Below are 24,019 nucleotides of genomic sequence, written 5' to 3'. Positions count from 1 at the left end.
ACAGCATTAGGGTTTAAGTGAAGAAGTCAAGACATACACTGTATACAAGGTTGCCGGATATATACCTTGACCCTTCAGATTTTGAAGCTCTGCAAATGTCCTTGATGGTCTACTACTTAATCGTCATCGGCCATACTAATGGATGTTTGGCTATCCAAATCACATACAGTTTATTTGTTTCTCCTATGTGACAAACTATTGGATTATCCAATAATTTTTCAATGTGTATCCAGTTCAATTATTTATGTTATAAGTACTAAAACTTTTTTTTTTTTTCGTTTTTAAACTGAATATGTAAACCAAATTTCTTCATGAGCTGATTCAACACACAGCTCCAGAATATTAGAAAGAACATTGATTCAGGGACTTGAAATTCCACTGCTTTTAGTAGTGAGTGGTGCAATGATTCTCTGAAAAGCAGAGGCAAAATCCATCACTTCACAATGGAAGGTGACGGAAGGGTTATAAGACTATCATGTTTTCCTTAATAAGTTGTCACTCTTTTGTTCAACCTTACATTAAGTTATATAAAATATGCTGGTATTTAAAAAAAATAAAATCAGTAAAATACAAACAAAAACATACAAAAAAGTAATGAAGACATTTTAAATAATTCACTTTCCTATTCTTACACTCCTGTGTACGGATGATTTGGTAAAGTTTTTAAAAAAAGGGTTTCATTTCTCAGACTATGCTCAGCAGCTCCTTTCTTCCATTGCTAAATATAAGTTACCACAGAAAATGAAACTTCACAATCACAATTATGCTGTCTAACACGCTTGAGGTTAATGATGTTATTTGCATATATTTTCGTCCTGTTATCTCTGAAGCTTACATACTAATTGTTTAGAAAGTGTTCCACTAATGAGTCACTCCTTCCTCCCTTGCACAGTTGCCTCAGAGAATGTGTTTAACGTGTGTCAGCCATTTCTCAGCAGTGAGCAATACAGGTAAAAAGAGCAATACATGTACAAATCACTGCTACCCAAAACAATATTACAGCATTTAGAGGAGTAGCATACATATTTACAAATACATAAGTACAACCATACATTTATGAACACACATACATATGCGCCAGTATAATTACCTCATGGCTGGCATACTTATGGAGTGGCGGATGGAATAGCTGCCACAAGAAGGCATAAGAGGAACACAAAACAAAATGCATGACTGTAAATTACAATTATCTCCTTTATATAAAAACACATTAGCACTGAGCAAACAATAACAAAAATAATTAACATATTTTTTAATCCTTTTTGGTTTATAGATACACCACTGACATGAGAGTAACTGAGATTATATTGACCAATGTGACTAATGAGCTATAGTGAGAATATTCAGCTTTATTTTTCCATTTCACATAATACATGCCACAGTTTCTCTGAGGCCTCACAGCCCAACATGTAAATCTACAGAAATATGGAAAATGGAGGTGGGGCATATTGTAGTATTTGTTCTCTTTGTGTTACATTTTTGCATTAGGCCCCCCCTTAAAAGTGACAAACTACCCACCATCCTGTGGAAATTTCATGCATATTCAGTAACTGTTTATGAATGCAAATCCAAATGTAGTTTGCACCTCAATGGAAGGGGGTCCGCGGTGCTAGGGGAAAGAATGGCTAAGAGGTTGGAGGAGTGTTTAAACTAGGCAAGGGGGGGGTGGGTGAGATAAAGGATTATTGGGGAAGCTAGTGTAGATGGGGCAGTGGGGTTAGTAAGGGGTCATGGGGGAGGAGTGAGGGGGGCATACAGTTTACCAGCTAAGGAGGTCCCTCTGTTACAAGGAAAACAGAATAATACTAACTTAACGTATAATTCTTCACTAAGTAATGCACATTTCAAAAGTAAAAGTAGTAACCTCCGCTGTATGCTGGCAAATGCACGGAGTTTGTCAGGTAAAATGGGAGACCTAGAATTAATTGCATGCTCTAAAAATTATGATATAATTGGTATCACTGAGACCTGGTGGGATGAAATATGTGACTGGATTGTGAATTTAAATGGTTACAACCTTTTTAGGAGGGACAGAGGGATGAAAAAGGGTGGAGGAGTGTGTTTGTATGTAAAGCCTGAATTAAAGCCATGCGCTAAAGAAATAAAAATAGCTGGCACTGGTGAGGGTGTAGAATCACTCTGGGTAGAGATTTTGACTGGGCAAAAGGTAGCAAAAAGAATTATCATTGGTGTATGCTATAAACCACCTCGTATAAGTGTCGAGTATGAAGCCCAGCTACTCTTGCAGATACAAGCGGCTTCACAGCTGGGTCAAGTTGTTGCTATGGGTGACTTCAATTATCCAGACATTGACTGGGGTAATGGGGTTGCTAAGACAGAAAAAGCTAGTAGGTTTGTAAATATGCTGAATGACAACTTTTTATTCAAGAACCTACTAGGAATAACTCTCTTTTGGACCTTGTAATAACTAACAATACTGAACTCATCTCAAACATTTGTGTGGGTGAGCATTTAGGGAATAGTGATCATAACATGGTCTCCTTTGAGATTCTGTTGCAGAAGCAATTCTATAAGGGAGTAACTAAAACACTAAATTTCAGACGTGCAAACTTTGACAGTATAAGGGCATCTTTGCAACATATTAAGTGGGAAATGCTTTTCACAGGGTTAAACACAGAACAAAAATGGGAAATCTTTAAAATGCTGCTTAATAAATATACTTGTCAGTATATTCCACTTGTAAGCAAGGAACGTCGTTGCAAAGCAAAACCTTTTTGGTTCAATAGAAGCGTTGGTGTTGAGGTGGGTAAGAAAAGACGTGCTTTTAAGGCTTTCAAGTTAGCTGGGACAGCCGAAACATTTATAAGGTACAAGGAGGCCAATAAATCATGCAAAGAAGCTATAAGGCAAGCTAAAATTGCTATAGAAAAGGATATTGCAGCAAGCAGTAAAAAAAATCCTAAATTATTTTTTAAATATGTTAATAGTAAAAAAATGAAGCAGGAAGGGGTGGGACCCTTACTATCAGAGGGGGGTCAGCTGGTTGATGAAAACAAAATAAAAGCGCAGATTCTGAACTCATATTTTTCATCTGTCTACACAAATGAGGAACCAGTAAGTGAAGGTTTCCTTCTTAACAGTCCCAATTCTAGTAATACAACTAATGATGCATGGTTCACACATGAAGAAATTCAAAAGAGACTTGAACATGTTAAGATTAACAAAGGTCCAGGGCCAGATGGTATTCATCCCAGGGTAATTAGCGAGCTTAGCTCTGTGATTGCCAAACCTCTTTACTTAATTTTTCAGGATTCATTGAGATCTGGCATAGTGCCGAGAGACTGGCGAATTGCTAATGTGGTGCCTCTATTCAAAAAAGGATCCCGTTCTCAGCCTCAAAACTATAGGCCAGTTAGTCTGACGTCAGTGGTAGGAAAGCTTTTCGAAGGGTTAATAAAGGATAAGATACTGGACTTCATAGCAAATCATAATACTATGAGTTTGTGCCAGCATGGTTTTATGCGTAATAGATCTTGCCAGACTAACTTAATTTCTTTTTACGAGAATGTAAGTATAGACCTCGATTCTGGGATGGCAGTGGATGTGATTTACTTAGACTTTGCTAAAGCATTTGATACAGTGCCACACAAAAGGTTACTGGTTAAATTAAGGAATGTTGGCCTGGAACATAGTATTTGTACCTGGATAGAGAACTGGCTAAAAGATAGACTACAAAGAGTGGTGGTAAATGGAACATTTTCTAATTGGACCAGTGTTGTTAGTGGAGTACCGCAGGGCTCTGTAATAGGTCCCTTGCTTTTCAACTTGTTTATTAATGACCTGGAGGTGGGCATTGAAAGTACTGTTTCTATTTTTGCAGATGATACTAAATTGTGCAGAACTATAGGTTCCATGCAGGATGCTGCCACTTTGCAAAGTGATTTGTCTAAACTGGAAAACTGGGCAGCAGACTGGAAAATGAGGTTCAATGTTGATAAATGCACTTTGGCAAAAATAATATAAATGCAAGTTATACACTAAATGGCAATGTGTTGGGAGTTTCCTTAAATGAAAAGGATCTAGGGGTCTTTGTAGATAACACGTTGTCTAATTCTGGGCAGTGTCATTCTGTGGCTACTAAAGCAAATAAAGTTCTGTCTTGCATAAAAAAGGGCATTAACTCAAGGGATGAAAACATAATTATGCCTCTTTATAGGTCCCTGGTAAGGCCTCATCTGGAGTATGCAGTTCAGTTTTGGACTCCAGTCCTTAAGAGGGATATAAATGAGCTGGAGAGAGTGCAGAGACGTGCAACTAAATTGGTTAGAGGGACGGAAGACTTAAATTATGAGGGTTGGGGTTGTTTTCTCTGGAAAAAAGGCGCTTGCGAGGGGACATGATTACACTTTACAAGTACATTAGAGGACATTATAGACAAATGGCAGGGGACCTTTTTACCCATAAAGAGGATCACCGTACCAGAGGCCACCCCTTTAGACTAGAAGAAAAGAACTTTCATTTGAAGCAACGTAGAGGGTTCTTCACAGTCAGGACAGTGAGGTTGTGGAATGCACTGCCGGGTGATGTTGTGATGGCTGATTCAGTTAATGCCTTTAAGAATGGCTTGGATGATTTTTTGGACAGACAAAGGCTATTGTGATACTAAACTCTATAGTTAGTATAGGTATGGGTATATAGAATTTTAATTAAAAGTAGGGAGGGGTATGTGTATGGATGCTGGGTTTTCATTTGGAGGGGTTGAACTTGATGGACTTTGTCTTTTTTCAACCCAATTTAACTATGTAACTATGTAACTATGTAACTATTCTCGCTGACCACTGTAAATTCAGATTCAGATTAATGCTTCCTTATTATTCCACACCCTATATTTGCACAATTACAATTTAGGCAGAAAAAATGTGCTTGAATACTAAAGTCTTGCAAAATACATTGTACTGGAGGGTAACTAATTATTATTTTTCAGTATTCTATGTTTATTGATTTTTGGTAATACAAAATATGAATAGGAGAAAAGAAAAGAGAAGTAAAAGGAAAGCCAAAGAAGTGGAGGGGGAGCTGAAGGCATAGTCACATACTGTATCAACAAAAGATATATACATGCAATTTAAGACATTAAAGAGGGTTTCGGTGCTTTTTATTTTTACAACGCTGTACAAGTTTACATAATAGAAGTACACACAAGGTGGACAAGCATTATAATAAATCAGTAACAAGCATATTAATAAATCGCAGGCCTTGTTTGAAAAATATAGGTGATCCCAAGCATTCTGGCTAAAAATGTATTTTCCAAGTTTCTGTTTTTATTTATTTCCAACAAACAAAAAATAAATTTTAATTACAGACAAAAAAGAAAAATACATAAATAAAATTGCCATGTTTACGCTTCCAATTATTACCTAGGTAGGATTATGCACAGTCGGTGTCCGTCAATAATTGAGAGGGGGCAGAGTAAAAAGTCGCCATGTGACTTTGCCATCAGCCATCTAGAACTCACAATATAACATCAAACATCACATTTAGACTAACAGCCCTGCTTAAGCCTACTACGCACAACTATCTAGCTCATGTCTGAAGCACATTATCCAGCGCCAGCCATGTGCCCCATATCAGATCAAATTTAGTCGGACAATTTCTAGAGATATATACTGCCTTGATATGTGGCAAATTAGAATTGACAAGCTGCTTCCACTCCCTGATCCCAGGGGCCTGAGCGTCCTTCCAGTGGAGGAGAATGAGTTTCTTGGCAAAGAATAAAAGTTGGAGAAGTAAAAGTCTGGTCCTGGTGTTTAAGGATAGGTCCTCTGTAAGACCCAAAAGACTTAGCGTTGGTGTGGCAACATGTGGAACGCCCAAGTGGATATGCAAAAAATCCCACACATCTTTCCAGTACTTCTGTATATGAGAGCATTGCCAAAACATGTGATAATAAGTACCCTCCTCTGAACAACCTCTGAAGCAGGTGTCCATTGAATTTGGAAAGATTCTCGCCAATCTCACAGGTGTGTAGTAAATGCGGTTAAGAAACTTTATTTGAATTAGCCGGTCTCTAGCTGATATTGAAATGTCCCTCACTTGACTGAGAATATCTGACCAAGCGTCCTGCGGTATTTCTCCCAAGTCCTGAGTCCATTGGGATTTAGCTCTTGCCAGTGGATCAGGCATTAAGTCCATCAACCCTCCATAGAGGTTAGAGGTCAGATGTCGGAGCCCCTCCAATTTAAGAAGCTTCTCTATTCGATCAGGGATCTGGAGAAATTGGCCTAGTAGTTTGTTGTGCCACAATGGCATTGCTGGGGACCATTGATTGGTATTTAGATACGCCTTCTTTGACACAATCTGCCAGCATTTGAAGGTGGATAGGGTCGTATCAGGTAAGTCATGACCAGGCCTGGGGCCAGCAAAAGGAAGAGTCTGTAGTCCATCTTCGGAGCCCATGATGTGCATTTCAAGAGTCAACGCGCGATTGTCCAGATTGGGGTGCCACCATTGTTGCAAGTTGGACAATTGAGCCGCTAGATAATAGTTCCTAAAATTAGTCAGTGCCAAACCACCTTGATTCCATGGTGCCTGCATAATAGTCCGTGCTAGCCTCGGCTTAGAGTTGGGCCACATTAGTTTCTGAAGCAGCTTGTCAATGTCATTGAACCAGCAGAGAGGTACATAAATTGGAGCATTAGCTAACACATAAAGCAATTTAGGCAGACATAACATTTTAATGAGATTCACACGGCCTACCAAGGACAGGGGCAATAATGTCCACGTAGGGACTTTGGCTTTAAGAGTCGCTAAGATAGGTTGCAAGTTCAGTCTAGTATAGCTAGATTTGTCAAGGGAGACAGTAATGCCAAGATATTTCATCTCAGTAACCCATTTCAGGGGCAGATCTATTCTGGGACACGGGTTAGGGTCTATGGGAAAAATGCTAGACTTATTCCAGTTAACACGCAAACTGGAGTACTCCCCAAATTGCTTCACCAGTTGTAAGACATTATCAAGGGAGTGATTGGTATCCGCTAAGTAGATCAAAGTGTCGTCCGCATAAAGGGATATCTTTTCTTCTCTATTGCCCACTCTGAGCCCTTGTACCCGGGGGTCGTCCCTAATCATGGCAGCAAGGGGTTCAACTGCCATTGCGAACAATAAGGGGGAAAGGGGGCACCCCTGTCTAGTACCTCGAGTCAGACGAAAGGGTTTGGATAGTAGCCCATTAGCCAGCACCGAGGCCTGAGGAGAATCATAAATAAGTTTAATCCAGGATATAAAGTTAGCACCTAAGCCAAATTTTAACAACACCTCTAAAAGATATGCCCATTCCACCGTATCGAAAGCCTTTTCTGTGTCCAGAGAGGCTACCTCATGTTGGAATTGTCATGTGTAATGGACAGATTGTGGTAGAGGCGTCTAACATTAGTATAGGTGGATCTATTGGGGATGAATCCCGCCTGGTCTGGGTGTATTAGGTGCTTGATTACCCGCTGAAGGCGGTTAGCTAACAATTTAGTGAGTATCTTCGCATCCAGGTTAAGAAGCGATATGGGCCTATAGGAGCTACACTGTGATGGGTCTTTATCCTGTTTAAGAACCAGAGTTATCGTTGCCTGGTAGAAGGAAGGTGGGAGAGCCTTAGATCGTGAAGCGGATTGGAACAGGTCCAGTAGTTTTGGGGCTAACAGTTTAACATGGGTTTTGTACCATTCAGTGGGCAATCCGTCAGGGCCAGGGGCTTTCATATTTGGAAATGAGGCGATGACGTCCTCTATTTCCTCTAGAGTAAAGTCAGCATTAAGATCCATACGTTGGTCAGCGTCTAAATTGGGGAGAGTGACGAGGTGTAAGTATTGTCTGATTTCAGTCTCCGATTTATCGAGTTTGGAGGAGTACAGTTGAGTGTAATACTCTGCAAGGAGAGCAGTGATTGCAGACGGATCAGTATGATCCGAGCCATCCGCCACTGTTAAGTGTGGGATGGAGGTAGACGGACACAGCTCTTTAGTCAGGAAAGCTATGTGTCGTGCATTGGAATCTCCATGCTCATATAGTTGATGTGCCCTGTGAGTTAGATATCTTTTAGTGGCATCTACAAGTAGAAGTTTAAGGTCACGTTGAGTCGAGTCTAAGTGAACTTGTGTAACTGGTGTGGGGCTGTTGGCATGAGCCTGTTCCGCTTGAGCTAGAGCTGTCTCTGCCACCCCTATATTGTGCCTACACCTTGTCCGGTAAGTCTTGATCATAGATATGTATGCACCTCTAGTGTATGCTTTGTATGCATCCCACGTTATGTTCGAGTTACATTCAGTCGTGTTATGAAACCAAAAGTCAGCATGATGTATGGGAAATTCTGTCTGTAGGTCTGGAGTTGTAACCCATCGCCCACCCAATCTCCATGGACTCTGCGAGGGGGGTCGGCCCAGCTGAAGTGTAATCTGTAAGGGTGAGTGGTCTGAACATGGCCGAGGGAGAAAATCAGCCCCCACGACCTTGCCCAGAAGATCAGCAGTGGAGTATACAAGATCAATTCGAGACATAGCCGATTTGGCTGGGGTATAACAAGAGTATTGTGTGTCCCTAGGGTGCTTCCATCTCCATAGGTCTGTCAGACCCAAAGCCTCAGACCACGCCTGTAACCCAGAGGCCCTTCTCTTCCAGGGGGGTGGCAATCAAGCCGTGTGTCAGGCACAGCGTTAAAGTCGCCCGCAAGGATGATAGGCCTGGGGTCAGGGCTCTGTATCTTGGCTGCAATTTGATTGAGTAGATCTATGTCAAATGGGGGTGGGTTATAAACACAGACTATAGTAATTGGACAGTGTGCTAAGATACAATGCAGAATAAGATAGCGACCCTTTCTGTCTGACTGCACTGCTTCAAACGTAAACGGGATTCCCTTCCGTATCAAAATAGCTACGCCAGATGAATAAGAGGAGTAGTGAGCATGATAATGATGTGCCACCCATGGTTTCCTAAGGGACATAATTTTACTACCGGTGAGGTGGGTCTCTTGCAACAGAGCTATGTCAGTGTTGTGATCTTTGAGATATTTAAGTATAACTGTCCTCTTTATTCTGTCATTGAGACCCCTCACGTTCCACGAAGTTAGCTTAAGTCGCCCTTCCATGCTAATGTGGGGAAGCAGTCAACACCAGGGAACCAATTGGGAAGGCATGGGGAACAGAAGTGCATGCAAGTCTCAGTCACCAGTGAAATTACAGTCCGCCTCATCAGACACCTACCTGTGGAAGCTATGGCAGTAAAAGTACAAATAGCAATTACATACAATAAAAAAACATAGTAAAACAACATAACTAACCCTCCAATAAGGAACCCGAACCCACCCGGTATCATCATAATAGAGATACTACCCTTAACTTTAACAATATATATTCCCCTCAATATATAGCCGATAGGCAGGCCAAACCTTACCTATGGGAACAGACATGTCTTGGCTCCTTCCGGGATATCCTCCTGGGTTGAACAAAACCAAAGCCGTACGATAAAAGGCAACTGAGTGGTTACTGTGCGGCGCCCCAAGGAAAAAAAAAAAAAAAAAGGGAGACCCCACTCTGAGCAAGCCAAATGCATAACACACCGCGGCAATACTATCATGAGGGTGGCACCCCTACCTCAGGCCTTTCCCATCCATCCAGTCGTTAATTTCTTGTGGCTCAGTGAAAAAAAGGTTTTTCCCATCTGCCTGTATCCGCAGCTTGGCAGGGTAGAGCATAGCATATGGAACATTATTATCTCTGAGTCGCTTCTTGGCGCCAACAAAGGTGGCCCTCTTTTTCTGTATTCCAGTGGAAAAGTCTGGGTAGAGTGAGACTTTTTTGCCTTGGTACTATATATCACCAATGCGCCTCGCCGCCGACAGGGCTGCATCACGATCCTTATAATTCAATAATTTGGCCAGGAATGGGCGCGGGGGGGCCCCCGGGGGTGCCGGCTTAGTTGGGACCCTATGGGCTCTCTCAACCACCAGAAAGGAGGAGAAGGTGGACTCACCCAAGTGCTGTTTCAGCCATTCCGTAAAGAAGGCCTCAGGATCTTGGCCCTCGACTCCCTCCGGTAGGCCCACCACTCTCACATTGTTGCGCCTGTGTCGATTCTCTAAGTCCTCCATGTGTGCGACTGCTTGTTTAATTTGGGTACGAAGTTGCGAAACTTCCTCCCGCAGTGGGGCACAGGAGTCTTCCAGAATGCTGATGCGGGATTCTGCCTCCGCTGTGCGTTCTCTTATGTTTTGAGTGTCTTGACGCAGTATGAAGAACTCAGAGCGCAGCTCGTCAATTTTGTTGGTGAATGTGACCATCAGGGTTGCCTGGCTGTCCGCTATCGCCGTGAGTACCTGATTAAGCGGCAAATCTGTTGCAGGGTGCTGCGACGCTTGCGAGTGCTCTTTAGGCTTGGTAGGCCGCACCGGCTCCTCACCGCCATCTTGCTTCTGCTCTCTGGCATACGCACTAAGTTTTTGTGCGATTTCTGTCTTATTGCGCGGACCGCTTTTGCCTCCCATCTGCTCCGGTGGTACAGTACGGCAATGCCAACAATATCCCAGGCGACAATTGGCCCAGTCGAGGATATCAGGGTAAGATCAGAATGAGTTACCAACGGAGCTCTATCTGCACACGTCTGCTCTCTTAGGCTGCCATGCCACGCCCCCCCGGCTAAAAATGTATTTTAATTTCATTCTTCTGGTTTTCTTTCAAACAAGTAGCAAGCAATCACCTAAACACTACATACTGATACTAATACATTAATATAGTAAATAGCAAAAGCGAACAATAGAAAAACAAAAGTTGTCTTCATGTAAACAGAAATAATGAAATTAGAAAGTAAGTTACCTTACCTAATAGAATGCGATCTGAAGCAGAAGATGAATAGCAACAAAACATAACTGTTAAAACATCTTACAGTACCTTAGCAAAAATGCATTTTGGTTTCATTTGATTTGATTTGCAGCCTTAGCACTATGATACATATTCAGCTACATATTTCAAGTTCATTATAATCAGTATTAAAACCAATGTGGAGCTGATGTAATCTTTCCATCTACAAATTTATTTATCAAAGCATGGGAATATAGCTTGCCACAGGAATATTTGAGAGCTGTAAAATTTCCCTTTAGAAACCTGTCTTGCCTTATTCTCACCCTAAAATAAGTATTCCCCTATGAGCTATGATTCCACCTTGACTATGGGGGTTATTTATCAAAGGTTGAGTTTTAGAGGTTTGTGTGTTTTTTTTTATACCTCGAATGAACTCGAATTCTTTTCTGATTTAAGAAAAAACTAGAATGGAAAAAACTGAAAACTTCGGGTGAAAAACTACAAAACTCAAATTAAACTAATTTTCAGAGGAAAAAAACTTGAATCATTCTAAGTAAAAACCCTAACATCAAAAAGGCTAAAAATTCTTCAAATGCTTGAAGGGACATTGACCTTGACAGGTTTTAGCTGGAGTATTTGAGCAATTTCCATGTTCGTAGTATAATTTTTTTTTTTTAACTTGAAAATTCTCATTTTGACTGCAAAACTCAGTCTTTAATAAAGAACCCCCTATGTCTTGGGTTGCTATAAGTTCATCAAAAAAGCTCAAAATCTGCTATTAGCAGTCTGCTCTTTTTGTTTTGTATCAAAATAGCAAGGAAAAAAAAAGTTTTGGCAACAGTAACAGCAACTAAATTTCTAAAAATTGTATTCAATGCATATACTTTACTAGACCACATCCCTAAGTGCTCGTCTATGGAGTACTTGCGCCCTGGGGCGTGCTGCTTCTTTCACATAGAGTTGATTCAAATATTCGGCACTCCGTGCAAAGACCACATTCAGGAGTCACACCCCAGCCCTGTCCTTAGAGCAGGATCACATAATTCAAGTTGGACACATGTTTATTCACAAGAAGTGATTCAGTTATTTTCAATAGGATATCTAAGGAACAATAGCTAAGGAGCTCGTTTAGGTGTCCTTAAAGTGGACCCGTCACCCAGACATAAAAATCTGTATAATAAAAGTCCTTCTTAAATTAAATATGAAATCCAATTTCTTTTTTTTATTAAAGCATTCATGGCTGTTGTAAACTCATTTAAAAATATCAGCTGTCAATCAAGTATTGCCTACCCCGCCTCTATGCCTAGGCATAGAGGCGGGGCAAGCAATTACTTTCACTTTCCATTCAGCACTTCCTAGATGTCACCGCTCCCCCTACATTCCCCCAGCTCTCTTAACGATTTAATTGTGTAACCAGTGCATGGGGTGGACATTGGGTCCCTGTCCCCTGGTGCACAAACAAGATTCTGAGATGATACAAGGCTTGCCTTAATAACAGTGTCCACAAAATGGCTCCTTCCTGTTTGCTATAATTATGAGTTCCCAGACTGATGGAAACAATATTCAAATAATTTATACAGTGTAATTAAAGTTCATTTTGCTTGACTAACATGATAAAATAGGATTTGGATAATTTTGTTTGGGTGAAGGGTCCCCTTTAAAAACCTTATGAACACAGTACACCAAGGGCCCTGAAGTCATCTATTAATTGACATTTTATATACAAACCTTGAAGTTTGAGTTGTGTGCATCCCTGTCCTAAGCAATACAAGTAATTGCAGTGCTGGTAATGTTAAATAAATAGCAGTACCTCATATCACCCAGCTTCTTCCCAATTGCACTTCCCACATTAGTTATAGCGGCTGTTGCTTTTAGTCCAGCTTGGCTTAGTGTTTCCTGGGTTTTCTTATACCTAAAATTCAAAGAGAAAGCATATTCACTGTCCACCTAAAATAATTTCAAAACATTGTTGTACTACATACTGTAAATAAGGATCGAGAAACCATTGTTTAAGAAGGTTAATATATTCCTACAGAGAAAGCATATTCAATGTCCACCTAAAATAATTTCGAAACATAGTTGTACTATATACTGTAAATAAGGGATGAGAAAACATTGTTTAAGAAGGTTAATATATTCATACAGCAGTTGATTTTTATATTAGTCTAAGAACAAGGTTATTTGCTATTAATTACTCTTGTCAAAATGTGATGACCCTGGCCGATCCTTTAAACATCACTGATGAGGGTCATTGCTACAGAATAATGATGATTATTAGCATTCAAAAACATGAACTCTGCTCGGCTTATGGATTGTTTTTCTTATAGTAACATAGTAAGTAAGGTTGAAAAAAGACACCTTTTTTTTCTAAATCTGCCTAACTGCCAGTTGATCCAGAGGAAGGCAAAAAACCCATCTGAAGCCTCACCAATTTGCCTCAGAGGGGGAAAAAATTCCATCCTGACTCCAAAATGGCAATCGGACTAGTCCCTGGATCAACTTGTACTATGAGCTATCTCCCATAACCCTGTATTCCCTCACTTGCTAAAAAGCTATCCAGGGTGTCTAACAGATAATTTATAGACAACCTTGCAAAGAATTGCAGTAAATATTGCCCTTTTACATCTTTTTCCTTGTGCCACTGTTTTGTGATGTTTTGTGTGTTCCTTCACTGATTACCTAACAGTAAATTATGTGGGTTCTAACTGTAGCTTGAAGAAGTGGAAGAGTAAAATGCGCAGCTTTGTCACTTTACTGTTTGATGTAAGCTAGCATGAATGTGGGTCCTCGGGTTCTGTCTAAGCACAGTACCTCATACAAGCCAGTTGCCCATAGTATTAAAAAGTAAAAGGTTTTCTATATAGGATGATTATAATCTGGCACATACTAATAAAAAGGCACATTTTTAAAAAGGCATCATTTACATGAAAGAATGTTTTACATGTGGCATGTTTTATGAGATATATTTTTACAGAGCCTTGCAGTGGTATTACTTTAATTCAACATAGTAACATAGTAATTTAGGCTGAAAAAAAGACACTTCTATCAAGTTCAACCTTTTAAGTCTATATATAACCTGCCTAACTGCTAGTTGATCCAGAGAAAGGCAAAACCCCCATTCAAAGAATCTACAATTTGCCTCAGAGGGTGAACAATTCCTGACTTGTACTGTGAGCTATCTTTAATAGCCCTGTATTGCCTGATTTGCTAAACAGCCATCCAACCCCTTCTTAAAGCTATCTAATATATCAGTCTGTACAACTGATTCAGGCAGAGAATTCCACATCTTCATAGCTCTCACTATAAAAAATCTCTTCCGAATATTTAGCTGGAACCTCTTTTCTTCTAATAGGAATGGGTGCCCTCTTGTCAGCTGGAAGGACCTACTGGTAAATAAAGCATTAGATAGGTTATTGTACGATACCCTTATATATTTATACATAGTTATCTTATCCTCCTTAAGTGCCTCTTCTCCAGCATGAACAACCCCAACTTGGTCATTTTTTCCTGGTAGCTGAAATTTTTCATATCTTTTACTAGTTTAGTTGCCCTTCTCTGGAGCCTCTCTAATTCAATAATGTCCTGTTTGAGCGCTGGAACCAAAACTGCACGGCATATCCTAGATGGGGCCTTACCAGTACTCTGTACAGTAGAAGAAAAACCCCCTCCACCCGTGAATCTATGCTCCTTTTAATACAGCTCAAGACCTTTTTTGCCCATGATGCTGCTGGCATTGCTTGCTACAGCCATGCTTAATATCTACAAGAACTACAATGTCCTTTTCCATTATGGGTTTGCCTAGTGCAGTCCCATTAAGGGTATAATTGGCTTGCATATTTTTACATCCCAGATGCATGACATTTATCAACATTGAATCTCATCTGCCACTTTGCAGCCCAGATTGCCAGTTGTCAAGATCCTGCTGCAAGAATGTGACATCCTGAATGGAATTATTTGGGCTGCATCACTGTTGGACTGGGTTGATCTACCACACCATCCCCCAGGCCCCCCAGCTGCAAACAACTCTGTGTCGCTGCTGCCAACACCCCCCACGTGCATACTGGTCTGGGCCGGCAGGGCTCTTTTTCCAGCATCCCACCGGCCCAGTCTGACCCTGGGCTGCATAGTTTTGTGTCATCCGCAAACACTGATACATTACGTACAATACCTTCCCCTAAATCATTAATGAACAAGTTAAATAAAAGTGGGCCCAATATAGAACCCTGACTCCAAGTAGAGATTACACCATTAACAACCACCCTCTGTACCTGTTGCTGTAGAAAGCTTCCTATCCATGTGCATACGACTTCATTAAGCCCAACAGCCCTTAGAAAGCAGTCATTCACTAGGACAAAATTTTGAATGTGATCCCTTAACAGGCCTTCAAATAATTTTCCCACCACGGATGTCAAACATACTGGCCTATAATTACCAGTCTGAGATCATAATCCCTTTTTAAATATAGGAATTAGATCATCTTTCCTCTAATCCATAGGTACCATACCAGATGAAAATGGGTCAGAAATCATCAGAAATAGAGTCTAGATCCAGACCTAGATCCAGTATTGCATTTTTTGGCTCCTCAACAACCTGTGCCATAAAATTAATCAGTGAAGAGCTCCACCCACAAGGCTTGAGTACTCTCATTTTATAACATCACCTCCTCCTTCATGTCATGTGACTCATTTAGGCATGTTTTGACAACACCAATCACATCATATTTTCCTTCCAGCTCCAGCAACTCCAGCTCTCCCAATTTATTATTCCGACTTCTTGCATTTGAAAACATACATTTAATACTGGAACTAGAGTGAGAATTTTGTGTTACTCCCTGTCCTTAACAGTACCCCCAACCAAATATATTCCCGCATTTTCCCTTCCTATGCTCATTACCTCATCTAACCTATCTTCAGAGAATCCTTTACTGCACCCTCATCCACCTAGTTTAAAATCTCCTCCAACAATCTAGCAATCTTCTCCCCCAAAGCAGCTGCACCATCCTCATTGAGGTACAGCCCATCCCTGGCAAAGAGTCTGTAGCCAATTAAGAAATCATCCCAGTTCTCCACAAACCCAAAGCCCTCCTCCCTACACCAATCTCTCAGCCACAAATTAGGCTCCCACTGTCTTCTTCATGTTGCTCATGGCACAGGTAATATCTTTGGAAGTCCTCGCCCTTAACTTTTAACCTAGTTTGTTAAAATCATTCTTGAGGACTCCCCCCCCCCTCCTCTAACTTTGTACCTATGTGTAACAAGACTGCTGAACCTTCTCCAGCCCTACCCAATAATCTGTCCATTTGTTACACCGCATGCCGAACACCAGACAAATAGCAGACGTTTGCATGAATAATAACTGAATCCCCTATAACTAAAACCTGCCTTTCCTTCCTTGCTGCAGTCAATATATGGTTAATTAAAATCCCCCATTATTATTACTTTCCCCAAACTAGCAGCCTTTTCTATTTGAATACAGGAGTCCCCCACCTCCCATATTAGAGCCGCTGCCCGTCAGGGTGCTGTAAGCGTCAGTCTGCTCCATACACGCCAATTCAGAGCTGTCCTTCCCAGCATCTTCACCCAAAATGGTGAATATGTTGCTTTGGAACAGCCCCCCTACCCTTCCATTCCCATACTTCCCCTCTTGACTGTCACAAACCTCATTAGCCTCCACCCCCACTACACTGGCCCCTGCCAGTGGTTGCTCTGCAAGCCTACTTTCCTTCCCCACTTTTGCTGCCCCCTCAGCACTGTAAGTTCCCCCCAGAGTCTGCAGTTCAGATTCCAAGATGAAAACCCACCTGCATCTCTCACACAAACTACTGCATGGAACTGCTGCTCCACCACCTGTAAACCCATTTGTACCCATATTTTAACTGGGTTCTTACAGTGCAAGTGCAATTCCTCAAAAACGCCTTTCTACATTTTAAATGCCTTTAGGTTTTTAATGCTGCTAAATGCTAAGGGGAAGATTTATCAAGGGCCGAATTTTGAGTTCATGGGAGTTTGTAAAAACAGCAATTTTGCAGGTTTAAGTTGGGGAATTTTTGAATTCTTAAAGAGCCAGTATATGATAAATTTCAAAATTCAATTTTTTTTAAAAACTATTCCCTAGTCAAATTACACTAAAATAAACTTGAAAATTCTAATTCTTTTGACTTTGATGATAAATCTGGCCCTTAATTCACATAAAACACTCGCTTAGCAGCTCCCACACTTGCTGTTTAGTCGCAAAACTTATCAACCTAGTTGATATCAGAAAAAAATAGCTTCTCAAAGCAAAATGCAGAAAATATGAGCATTTAGACTATCTGCTTGATATAAATCATCTAATCGTCAGGAACTGATGTTCTTTATCAAATCGATGTCAAGTTTCCATCACACAGAAGAATGCAGCTGAATTATTTCTAACAGTATTATATTTATTGAGAGTGAGGGTTTGGAAAGCTGGTTTTTATAAGGGCTGCATATGAGTAATAATGTAATATTAGATGCGGATCTTTTTAAACAGTAAAAAAAGTATTATCAATATGACTGTAATGTGACACAACCTTATTTATCCCACCAAAAATAAAATCACCTTGACAAATGCCTACACTTATGCTAGGTGGTCTGTTGGTCTGTACCAGGAGTTTTGAAATGCTGAAGGCTAGTCACCACCCATTGATGATAATTTAGTAAGTGTAAGAGTAAAGCTGGCCATAGACACAAAGATAAAGTGGAAGGAATCTTCGTTTAGTAGGATTTTCGGACCGTGTGTGGATCATCCTGACATTTTTTGTGCCATGTCAATTGGTTGTTTAGTCGATAGGACAGGTTAAAAGATTTCTATAAGCTAACGATAATATCTCTGCATGTATTGCCTATCTGAGGATATCAATGGGTGACTGTCACTAGAATTTGTCAGATATAACTTTTCTACGATTGCTGTCATGGCCAGAACACCATCTGATTTGTTTTTTTACTACTTTATTTAATCTGAATGGTTAGTTGTAGGTCAGATGATTGCAGCGCAAGATTGTTTGTCGGACATAAGGATATATCTGTGCGTCTATGGCGTCTTGCCTCTTTGTGTTCTCATTCTAAGCAGTTTATTTAAAAGCGTGTTGTGTAAACAAGCAATGGAATGCCTAAAATATATAAAACTCATCTCATTCTAACTCATATCATTGACATGGGTGAGACTGGAATATTTCATAATCACTTGCCTAATGTGGTTCGTTTTTTTTTATTACTAAATCCATGTTTTCATTATTATTACCGAATATTTATTAATGTTGTAGTTCTCCTTTTGGATTAACTTTTTGTATGATGTGAAAACATTGATATTCTGAAACAGTCTGCAACTGGCCTTATTTATTTATTATGTGGTTTTTCATTTATTTAGCTTTTTGTTCAGCCTCTCTTCAGCTTGGAATTTCAGCAGCTATCTGGTTTCTATGCTCCAATATACCCTAGTCAGCAGCCAGTGGAATGACAGTTTTGAAGATGAATAAGAGAGTGTTTGAATGAGAAAATACGTACAAAAAAGTGACAACTTTAGAATTGTAGCATTAAAGAGAAAATGATTTTTGGCTGCTGGGGTTGGTGGAAGCTAGAAGGAAGCAAAAACCTAAAAATGAACTAGTTGCAGGAAATGTTATACAGGATAGATAGATGACAGATAGACAAATAGACAGGTTCACAAGGCCCTGCATAAATCTATGTTATATCTTTGTTGTTCCAAAATATACAATGCCAGGTTATAAAGCTCACTACTACATTATTTGAAACATTTTAAGAAGATAAATATATAACGAGAAACATTTGTTTTGACAAAACTAAGATCAGAAAATGTCCCCCCATATTAACAGTTGTCAAGGTCTCCCCAGAGATGCAAAATGTGCCTTCTACCTGTTGCTTATTCATAATTTACAATTACCATTATATACTTCTGAGGGCAAAGAGTAAATCCTAGTTTGAAGACATGGAAACTTTCAAGTAAAATATGTATATTTCTTGTTACTGTAGTATCAACCCATCTTACACCATAGGGACAAATCTGAATTTTACCTGGTTCATGTCTTAAGTAGGGATGTCGCGGACTGTTCGCCCGCGAACTAATTCGCACAAACATCGACTGTTCGCGTCCGCCGAATGTTCGCGAACGTCGCGCGACGTTCGCCAATTTGGGTTCGCCTTAGCTGGCGCTTATTTTTGACCTCTCACCCCAGACCAGCAGATACATGGAAGCCAATCAGGAAGCTCTCCCTCCTGGACCACCCCCACACCCCCTGGACCACTCCCCTTCCATACATAAACTGAAGCCCTGCAGCGTTTTTTCATTCTGCCTGTGTGTGCTTGGAAGAGCTAGTGTAGGGAGAGAGCTGTTGAGTGATTTGAGGGATAGTTGATAGTAACTTTGCTGGCTAGTAATCTACTTGATACTGCTCTGTATTGTAGGGACAGAACTCTGCAGGGATTTGAGGGACATTTTAGGTTAGGTAGCTTTGCTGGCTAGTAATCTACCTTCTACTGCAGTGCTCTGTATGTAACTGCTGTGGGCAGCTGTCCTGCTGCTGATCTCTCATCTGTTGACTGCTGCCTGTAACCCAATAGTCCTTGTAAGGACTGCTTTTATTTTCTTTTTTGTTTTTTTACTTTGCTACTATAAGAGCCCAGTGCTATTAGTCTAGCTGTGTTGGGGAGTGGGACTGGTGTGCTGCTCCTAGTAGTTCAGCACCAACCAGAGTAATTTTTTTTTTAATATATATATATATATTTTTTTATTTTACTTATCTTACTGTTCTTTAACGTGTCCAGTGCTGTTTGCTGTTCTTCATAGTAGTGCACCAATAGTAGTGCACTTGCAGGCATTGTTTGCCCAGTGTGTTCTTCAAACAACTGCCACCTAGCTGTGTGAGCTTGTTCACATTCTGTCTAAATATCAATAATAATACCGTCTCCAGAAACACCACCTGAGTGACGTTTTCCAAGCAGCAATAATATATTCCGTATCCACTGCTGTAGTGTATATGTTGACCTTGCAGACATTGTTTGCCCAGTGTGTTCTTCAAACAACTGCCGCCTAGCTGTGTGAGCTTGTTCACATTCTGTCTAAATATCAATAATAATACCGTCTTCAGAAACACCACCTGAGTTGTTGTTGTTGTTTTAAATGCCAGGCAAAGGCAGGCCGCCACGCAGAGGCACTAGGGGCCGTGCTGCTTTGCTATCCTGTGTCCCTAGGAAATTGCCCAGTTTTACAAAGGCAATTACCCTGAACTCCCAAAATGCTGAAGAGGTAGTTGACTGGCTTACACAGCACACCCCATCCTCTACCGTTTCTAACTTTGCCACAACATCCTCATCCTCCTCTGCTATGGGCACCCCACGTAACACTTCCTCCACCACCGGCGCCCCATCTTCACTGGAGTCAGAGGAGTTATTTACACATGAGTTTCTTGAACTGAGTGATGCGCAACCATTATTGGCAGAAGATGAAGGAGATGAGGACGTTACACCAGATATAATTCTGGCAGACAACACAACAGAGATGGACATAATGAGTGATGAGGAGGTCCCCGCTGCTGCTTCCTTCTGTGAGCTGTTAGAAGAAATTGATGCATCTGAGGAGAATGATGATGAGGAGATTGATGTTTTGTGGGTGCCCAGTAGAAGAGAGCAAGAGGAGGATAGTTCAGATGGAGAGACGGAGAGTCAGAGAGCCAGGAGGAGAATAAGACTTAGAAGAAGCAGGGAGGACAGCTTGCAGGGAACAGTAGGGCAACAACATGTATCGGCACCTGTGGTCAGCCGGCCAACGCACCCGCCATTGCCGCCAACTTCTACTGTTACCGCCAGATTGCCAGCTTCAAAAAGCTCAGCAGTGTGGGATTTTTTTAATGTGTGTGCCTCTGACAAAAGCGTTGTAATTTGCAATGAGTGCAGTCAGAAACTGAGTCTTGGGAAGCCCAACACCCACATAGGTACAACTTCTATGCGAAGGCACATGAACGGCAAGCACAAAGCACTATGGGAGCAACACCTCAAAGGCAGCAGACAAACTAAAAGCCACCCTCCTTCTGGTCCAGCATCTTACTGCTCTACCTCTGCTGTCCTTGACCCGTCTGAACCACCCTCCACTCCGCCTTCCACCTTGACCACCAGTTCCCAGTCATCTGCCCCCAGCCAAGTTTCTGCGAGGGCCATGTTTGAGCGTAAGAAGCTAATGTCTGCGAGTCACCCCCTTGCCCGGCGTCTGACAGCTGGCTTGTCTGCACTCTTAGCCCGCCAGCTTTTACCATACCAGCTGGTGGACTCTGAGGCCTTCCGCAAATTTGTAGCAATTGGGACACCGCAGTGGAAGGTACCCAGCCGCAATTTTTTCACCAAGAAGGGAATACCACACCTGTACCACCATGTGCAGAGCCAAGTCACCGCATCTCTGTCACTTAGTGTTGGGGCAAAGGTCCATATGACTACTGACGCATGGTCCTCCAAGCATGGTCAGGGCAGGTATGTCACCTACACTGCCCACTGGGTGAACTTGCTTATGGCTGGGAAGCAGGGAATGCGTGGCTCAACAACAACAGTGGAGTTTGGTGTCACCGCCACGGATTGCACGCGGTTCTGCCACCACCTCTACTCCTCCTTCGCTCTCTACCTCGTCTTCTTCCTCTGCTTCCTCCTCCTCTGCTGCTGGGTCCTCCTCCTCCACACCTGTGCACCCCCAGCTCACCCTAGGCTATTCGACATGCCAGGTACGCCGTTGTCATGCTGTCTTGGGGATGACGTGCCTGGAAAGCAGAAACCATACCGGATCTGTACTCCTGTCATCTCTGCAGTCATAGGCCGATCGGTGGCTGACCCCACACCAACTGAAGATCGGAAAAGTGGTGTGTGACAACGGAAGCAATCTGTTGGCAGCACTGAGACTGGGCAATTTAACACATGTGCCCTGCATGGCACATGTTCTGAATTTAATAGTCCAACGTTTTGTCTCGAAGTACCCAGGATTCCAGGACATTCTCAGGCAGTCCAGGAAGGTGTCGGCCCATTTCAGACGTTCCTACACAGCCATGGCACGCCTTGCTGACATTCAGCAGCGGTACAACATGCCAGTCAGGCGTTTAATTTGTGACAGCCAGACTCGCTGGAATTCAACGCTCCTCATGTTGGAACGTCTGCTGCAACAACAAAGAGCCGTCAATGAATACCTGTTTGAAACTGGGTGGTAGGACTGGATCTGCAGAGCTGGGGATTTTTTTCCCCCGTTACTGGGTGCTTATGCGCGATGCCTGCAGGCTCATGCGCCCTTTTGAAGAGGTTACAAACATGGTCAGTCGCACCGAAGGCACCATCAGCGACCTAATACCCTTTGCTTTCTTCCTGGAGCATGCCGTGCGACGAGTGACAGATGAGGCTGTAGACCAGCGTGACGAGGAGCAGGAAGCGCACGATTTCTAATCGGAATCACCAGAACGAGCCCAGGCACCTGCTGCAATGCAGGGAGAGGTGTCAGAAGTGGAGTCAGAGGAGGAAGGTGGCTTTGTGGAGGAGGAGGACCAACAGGAGCAGGCTTCCCAGGGGGCTTGTGGTGACCTTTTGGGGACCCCTGGTCTTGTACGTGGCTGGGGGGAGGAGACCGTGGATGATATAGTCCTTGATAACGAGGAAGCGGAGATGGATACCTCTGCATCCAACCTTGTGAGAATGGGGTCTTTCATGCTGTCATGCCTGTTGAAGGACCCCCGTATCAAGAGGCTTAAGGAGAAGGACCTGTACTGGGTCGCAACGCTACTAGACCCTCGGTACAAGCATAAAGTGGCAGAAATGTTACCAACGTACCACAAGTCCGAAAGGATGCTGCATTTACAAACCAGCCTGCAAAACATGTTGTACAATGCTTTTAAGGGTGATGTCACTTCAGGAACTCATCAACATTCCAGGGGCAGAGGTGCCAGTAATCCTGCCACGAGCGCACCTGCAAGGACAATGCACTTTGGCCACTCTGTAACGTCAGACATGCAAAGGTTTTTCAGTCCAAGGCAGCGCCAGAACCCTTCGGGATCCACCCTCAAAGAACGCCTCGACCGGCAGGTAGCGGACTACCTGGCATTAACTGCAGATATCGACACTCTGAGGAGCGATGAACCCCTGGACTACTGGGTGCGCAGGCTTGATCTGTGGCCAGAGCTGTCACAATTTGTCATGAACCTCTTGTCTTGCCCCGCCTCAAGTGTCCTCTCAGAAAGGACCTTCAGTGCAGCAGGAGGGATTGTAACTGAGAAGAGAACTCGCCTAGGTCACAAAAGTGTGGATTACCTGACCTTTATTAAAATGAACGAGGCATGGATCTCGGAGGGTTACTGCACGCCGGAAGACTTGTTCTGACTCCCCATGCAGCTGTCCTTCTCTGCACGCCGCATGACTCCACACACAGCTGTCCTTTAGCGTCCTCCTCCCTCCGCCACCGTTACAAACTAGGGTGCAAACCCTACTGGTTTCATTTCAATCAAAACTTTTTGGACAGGTAAATCCTGAGTTTTTCTGGCCTCTGTGCTTCAGTGGCTGCGACAAAAAAAATTCATATTTTCAGCATTTATATGGCATATTTTTTCTGGCCTCTGTGCTTCAGTGGCTGCGACAAAAAAAATTCATATTTTTAGCATTCATATGGCATATTTTTTCTGGCCTCTGTGCTTCAGTGGCTGCGACAAAAAAAATTCATATTTTCAGCATTTATATGGCACATTTTTTCTGGCCTCTGTGCTTCAGTGGCTGCGACAAAAAAATTCATATTTTCAGCATTTATATGGCATATTTTTTCTGGCCTCTGTGCTTCAGTGGCTGCGACAAAAAAAATTCATATTTTTAGCATTCATATGGCATATTTTTTCTGACCTCTGGCCTCTGTGCTTCAGTGGCTGCGACAAAAAAAAATCATATTTTTAGCATTCATATGGCATATTTTTTCTGGCCTCTGTGCTTCAGTGGCTGCGACAAAAAAAATTCATATTTTCAGCATTTATATGCCATATTTTTTCTGGCCTCTGTGCTTCAGTGGCTGCGACCAAAAAAAATTCATATTTTCAGCATTTATATGGGCATATTTTTTCTGGCCTCTGTGCTTCAGTGGCTGCGACAAAAAAAATTCATATTTTCAGCATTTATATGGCATATTTTTTCTGGCCTCTGTGCTTCAGTGGCTGCGACAAAAAAAATTCATATTTTCAG

The 24,019-nt window shown here is 42.0% G+C and overlaps 1 protein-coding gene across 2 annotated transcripts in view; it reads right to left on the bottom strand.

The window, feature by feature from the left end:
* The window catches only part of tpd52l1.L (tumor protein D52 like 1 L homeolog), a 68,478-nt gene that overhangs the window by 8,020 nt on the left and 36,439 nt on the right, over window positions 1–24,019 (bottom strand). The window contains exons 4-6 of one of the 2 annotated variants that reach the window (XM_041562243.1): window positions 12,613–12,714; window positions 10,823–10,837; window positions 1,091–1,129 (exon numbers count right to left, since the gene is read on the bottom strand). In XM_041562243.1, coding sequence (XP_041418177.1) covers window positions 1,091–1,129; window positions 10,823–10,837; window positions 12,613–12,714 — 156 coding nt within the window. 2 annotated transcript variants of the gene reach the window in all.

The sequence above is a fragment of the Xenopus laevis genome, chromosome 5L (assembly GCF_017654675.1).
Source record: "Xenopus laevis strain J_2021 chromosome 5L, Xenopus_laevis_v10.1, whole genome shotgun sequence".
Classification (NCBI taxonomy): domain Eukaryota; kingdom Metazoa; phylum Chordata; class Amphibia; order Anura; family Pipidae; genus Xenopus; species Xenopus laevis.
This window is presented reverse-complemented; position numbering and strand designations above follow the sequence as displayed.